The sequence below is a fragment of the Pan paniscus genome, chromosome 2 (genome assembly GCF_029289425.2).
Source record: "Pan paniscus chromosome 2, NHGRI_mPanPan1-v2.0_pri, whole genome shotgun sequence".
Classification (NCBI taxonomy): domain Eukaryota; kingdom Metazoa; phylum Chordata; class Mammalia; order Primates; family Hominidae; genus Pan; species Pan paniscus.
In genome coordinates, this window is record NC_085926.1 from 128,445,074 (window position 1) to 128,451,073 (window position 6,000).

A 6,000-nucleotide genomic window follows, 5' to 3' on the forward strand; every position below is an offset into this window, starting at 1 on the left:
CTGATAAAACTCCTTCAAGATCCATCGATGTAAATAATATTTATCAGTGCTTAAATATATAACAATAGATATTAATAATTCTATCAATTCTGATATTAAATCTTGCCTTACTCTAGCAAAAACAGTAATATGTAAAAATAACAGGGAAAAACTATCCATTTTACTAATAAATGTATTTTGAACAAAAATGTTTACTTTTTGTCTTAATAGAATTACCAAAATTTAAATATATATGTTGTTTTGATAAATTCTAATGATAATTCATCTTTAAAAAGTGTTAATGTGTAGAAGCTTATCGTCATAGAAAATAAGAACATACACTTAAATATATATATTTTTGCAGAGAATTATGATTAGGCAAATGAAATATTTTAAAGCATATAAACGTATTAGAGTTAGAATGAAATTCTATGGGGAAAGTGGAAGGGAAATACAAATTTAAGGAGAGAAATGAACACTATAAACTATCTGACATTTAAACATGAGCATGTTTACATATATTTTTAGTAAATAATGGTGGACTCTGTTGGATAAGTTAAGAGAGAAATGTTAAGGTTTTATTTTTAAATGTCAGTTTTTATAATATGTCACAACTTACATCTTTTTCAACCACTTAAACTCATAACGAAAAAAATAGATATTTAAAATGTCCAAGGCAAGAAGTAGATGTTTTGTTTTCCTTTGAGGTGTGGCTGTAAGCAAAAATTTTTAAAGACAACTAGGCTGGAACCTCTCTAAGATTCTGTTTTAGACCAGCTTCCCCTGAAGCCAATACAGAGTTGAGAATTTCTGTGCATGTGAGTTACTGAGGGAGTGCTCACAGGAGAACCAGTAAGGAAGGAAGCAAGACAAGGAGTGGAAGGCAAATAAGGGTGTCATCTCAGGCGAAGTCCCATAGAGGGCAGCTTAAGCCTGATCCTTCAAGGAAACGCGGGCGCCTAAATTAGGCTGCAGAGATTTCCTGAGCTGAGGCAAGAGAGTTAGGCTTTCTTTTTCTTTCTTTCTTTTTTTTTAATCCTTTAAGTTCTGGGATACATGTATAAAACGTGCAGGTTTGTTACATAGGTATACACGTGCCATGGTGGTTTGCCGCACCCATCAACCCGTCATCTACATTAGGTATTTCTCCTAATGCTATCACTCCCTTTGCCCCCCACCCCCCGACAAGCCCCAGTGTGTGATGTTCCCCTCCCTGTGTCCAAGTGTTCTCATTGTTCAGCTCCAACTTATGAGTGGGAACATGTGGTGTTTGGTTTTCTGTTCCTGTGTTAGTTTGCTGAGAATGATGGTTTCCAGCTTCATCCATGTCCCTGCAAAGACATGAACTCATTCTTTTTTATGGCTGCATAGTATTCCATGGTGTATATGTGCCACATTTTCTTTATCCAATCTATCACTGATGGGCATTTGGGTTGCTTCCAAGTCTTTGCTATTGTGAATAGTGCTGCAGTAAATATACGTGTGCATATGTCTTTATAGTAGAATGATTTATAATCCTCTGGGAATATACTCAGTAATGGGATTGCTGGGTCAAATGGTATTTCTGGTTCTAGATCCTTGAGGAATCGCCGCACTGTCTTCCACAATGGTTCAACTAATTTACACTCCCACCAACAGTGTAAAAGCGTCCCTATTTCTCCACATCCTCACCAGCATCTGTTGTTTCCTAACTTTTTAATGATCGCCAATCTAACTGGCGTGAGATGGTATCTCATTGTGGTTTTGATTTGCATTTCTCTAATGATCAGTGATGATGAGCCTTTTTTTCATTTGTTTGTTGCCTGCATAAATGTCTTCTTTTGAGAAGTGTCTGCTCATATCCTTTGCCTACTTTTTAATGGGGTTGTTTTTTTAAATTGTAAATTTGTTTAAGTTCCTCATAGATTCTAGGTATTAGCCCTTTGTCAGATGGATAGATTGCAAAAATTTTCTCCCATTCTGTAGGTTGCCTGTTCACTCTGATGATAGTTTCTTTTGCTGTGCAGATGCTGTTTAGTTTAATTAGATACCATTTGTCAATTTTGGCTTTTGTTGCAATTGCTTTTGGTGTTTTAGTCATGAAGTCTTTGCCCATACCTATGTCCTGAATGGTATTGCCTAGGTTTTCTTCTAGGGTTTTTCTGGTTTTAGGTCTTACATTTAAATCTTCAATCCATCTTGAGTTAATTTTTGTATAAAGTGTAAGGAAAGGGTCCAGTTTCAGTTTTCTGCATATGGCTAGCCAGTTTTTCAACACCATTTAACGAATAGGAGATCCTTTCCCCATTGCTTGTTTTTGTCAGGTTTGTCAAAGATCAGATGGTTGTAGATGCGTGGCATTATTTCTGAGGCCTCTGTTCTGTTCCATTGGTCTATATATCTGTGTTGATACGAATACCATGCTGTTTTGGTTACTGTAGCCTTGTAGTATAGTTTGAAGTCAGGCAGCATGATGCCTCCAGCTTTGTTCTTTTTGCTTAGGGTTGTCTTGGCTATTTGGGCTCTTTTTTGTTTCATATGAAATTTAAAGTAGTTTTTTTCTAATTCTGTGAAGAAAGTCAGTGGTAGCTTGATGGGGATAGCATTGAATCTATAAATTACTTTGGTCAGTATGGCCATTTTCACGATATTGATTCTTCCTATCCCTGAGCATGCAATGTTTTTCCATTTGTTTGTCTTCTCTCTTATTTCCTTGAGCAGTGGTTTGTAGTTCTCCTTGAAGACGTCCTTCACATCCCTTGTAAGTTGTATTCTTAGGTATCTTTTTCTCTTTGTAGCAATCGTGAATGTGAGTTCACTCATGATTTGGCTCTCTGCTTGCCTATTGTTGGTGTAAAGAAATGCTTGTGATTTTTGCACATTGATTTTGTATCCTGAGACTTTGCTGAAGTTGCTTATCAGTTCACCAAGGTTGAAATGAAGGAAAATATGTTAAGGGCAGCCAGAGAGAAAAGTTGGGTTACCCACAAAGGGAAGCCCATCAGACTAACAGCAGATCTCTCTGCAGAAACCCTACAAGCCAGAAGAGAGTGGGGGCCAATATTCAACATTCTTAAAGAAAAGAATTTTCAACCCAGAATTTCATATCTAGCCAAACTAAGCTTTATAAGCGAAGGAGAAATAAAATCCTTAACAGACAAGAAAATGCTGAGAGATTTTGTCACCACCAGGCCTGCCTTACAAGAGCTCCTGAAGGAAGCACTAAATATGGAAAGAAAAAACCAGTACCAGCCACTGCAAAAAACAACAAATTGTAAAGACCATCGATACTATGAAGAAGCTGTGTCAACTAATGGGCAAAATAACCAGCTAGCCTCATAATGACAGGATCAAATTCACACACAACAATATTAACCTTAAATGTAAACAGGCTAAATGCCCCAATTAAAAGACACAGACTGGGAAATTGGATAAAGAGAAAGTTGGGCTTTCTTACTTCCTCCTAGGTTATTGATTGGTCAAGAGCTGCTGTGGAGAGGAATGTAAACTCCAGGTGCTCATAGTGCATGTAGTTAAAGCAGGTCAAGTAGCTAACAGCAGTCCTCAAAGAATAATAGGTGCTGATGTTGGGAGCAAAAGCTCACATGGCAATGGTTGGGGAGGGAGGCCCAGAAGGGGAAGGCAGAAAACGAAGGAATATTGTCCTAGAAATTAATGTTAAAAAAGAAAGATTAGAGGGATTCTGGGCAAAACCTTGATATTGTCTATTGCACACCCCTTCAAGCACCTGTTTAATAATACCAGCCACTAAATTTGCTAAGCATGGAATGTCAAATCATTAATGTACCAACATTCTTCCAGGAAGAATTATGTCTATGATTCTCCTTATGCATTGCTCATTTATATCTATTATCACATCACCCTGAGCTGGACTTCTATTTTGACCATTGAAAATGACAAAAATATTGTGTTTGTTTTATATGTGGCATATAAAGGAGTAGGCCCTGGAGGAACATTTTGAACAAATACAATGACATTAAAAGCAGTGAATATTGTTATATTTTGCAGATGGTGAAGATACAAAGTCATCATAGGAGAAAAGAAGATAGCTCCACTGACATGTATAATCACATGTGGTTCTAACCAGAATGCATAATCATCTGTTAGAGGTAGTGTGGTAAATGACAGGGACTTTTCACAAAAACAATTGGCTAATAGCATGCTAAATTTGTTCTCCATCTCAAATCTTGAGGAGAAGAATTTTCGGAGTGAAGACATCAGTAAGAAGACCTGACAAACCAGGAATGATTTCATTTCTCCTGAGAACTGGGGAAACCGAACTATAAGAGTTAACTTTTCTTTGAAAGCTCTGCATAGTTCAGGCATCGATTTTGATGATGTATCTGCCTGGAAAAGATTGTCATTATTTTCATCACATCTGTATCTCAGATTGGACTCCTCTAAAAGCATTTGGAATTGGAATTTCCTAGGAATATCTTCTACTAATTCTTAAAACTGGAAAGCCATGCCCATGTCGTCGGTTCTGGGGTGACCCTAACATTTCATCTAGCAGTGATTGTCTTCTAAAACCCACCTGTCAGGCTGCTATGACCCATAGTTAATGCTTTCTCTTCACCAGGACATTGACAAAAGAATGGAATTGGTGAAAAAGAAAAAAGTGATAAGAGGCTAATTTTATGAACCATATTTTTTGCTGTAATCTTTTGTTTAAATTTTAGCATGCTTTGCTTTGTGTATACTGAATTTTTGCAGCAAAAGAATTACGGAAAAGCACAGATACTCTATATGACCAGAGATGTTCTTGGGAATTACAATGTAGCAAGAGATAATTTCTAAAATAAAAACAAGTCTGACTTGGAAGTTTGTTCTGTTCATTATTATTTAACTACAGTCTAACTCAACCCTAATAGAACACCAGTAGAGGACTAAATATATTTGGAACATTTACATAAAATGTAAAATTAGCCAACAGTGAATTAGTTTTAAAAATCATTCAATTTGGCTAAGGCAACAAGTAATTACCAAGTCAATGAGCATCTATTATATTAAAAAATGAAATTACTGTGTTAATGGGATAATACCATAGGCTATTTTGTACTTTTCCCATGTAATTTTTCTTGACCTTACTGTTGTTATTTGCATAATTTAAAAATAATCCAATTCTAAGTTGCTGAGATTTTTATAGTAACCATTTATTGCTCTTTGGGAAGTTCCATATTCAACTCTACTCGTTTAGTAAAGTTTTGTTTTCCCCTAAGAACCCTGATAAGTGTAGGTGTGTGTGTGTGTGTGTGTAAACACATGCATGAAGAATACATCAGATACCTAAATCTGAAAATGACATGATTATCAAGAATGTGAAGCCACAGGAACTAATCCTCTGCTGATGGGGGTGTAAATTGTTTAAACAGCACTGTGGCAATATTTAGTTAGATGGATGATACACGTATCCTAAAACCCAGCAATCCCACTACTAGCTCTCTACAGCTACGTGTGAGAAGCTCTCACATATGTACGCCAGGAACCAAATACAAACATGTTCACTGCAGCACTGTGTGTTTTAGAGAGGAGCTGAAGCCAACATGAACATCCTAATGTGGTCTACTCATACAATAGCATATGATAGAGCAGCTAAATTGATAAACTGGAGCTGTATCTACAAACAGAGACAAATCTCAAAGATAATATTGAACCAGAAAGAGTTGCAGATGGATACATTATGACATCACTTATACATTTTAAAACCTGAGAAGCAATACCACATAATGTTTATGGCTACTGACAACTGGAGTGAAAACACAAAGGCATATGTGGGGATGACAAACACCAGATTCAAGACAGCGGTTATCTTTCAGTGGTAAGAGGTAAAGTGGGGGTCCAATTATCATCATGATGTTTTATTTCTTAAGCTGGGTGATGGAAAAGATGTACATTCCTTACTATTATTCTCTACATATTTCAGTGCCTGACATTTCATAATTTAAAAGAGTAAATTAAGTAATAAAAATGCAAAATTCAAGTAAATCCTTGTGCTACATCCAGGACTATGTTAGGAATTGA

At 36.3% G+C, this 6,000-nt stretch overlaps 1 protein-coding gene across 2 annotated transcripts in view; it reads left to right on the forward strand.

Moving 5' to 3' along the window:
* The window catches only part of COL6A5 (collagen type VI alpha 5 chain), a 139,675-nt gene extending 134,875 nt beyond the window's left edge, over positions 1–4,800 (forward strand). For both annotated transcript variants that reach the window (XM_057301893.1, XM_057301894.1), the window contains one exon: positions 3,988–4,800. In XM_057301893.1, the coding sequence (XP_057157876.1) occupies positions 3,988–4,013 (26 nt within the window). In that variant the 3' untranslated portion in view covers positions 4,014–4,800. The remainder of the gene's footprint in view (positions 1–3,987) is intronic.
* Positions 4,801–6,000: the final 1,200 nt, after the last annotated feature.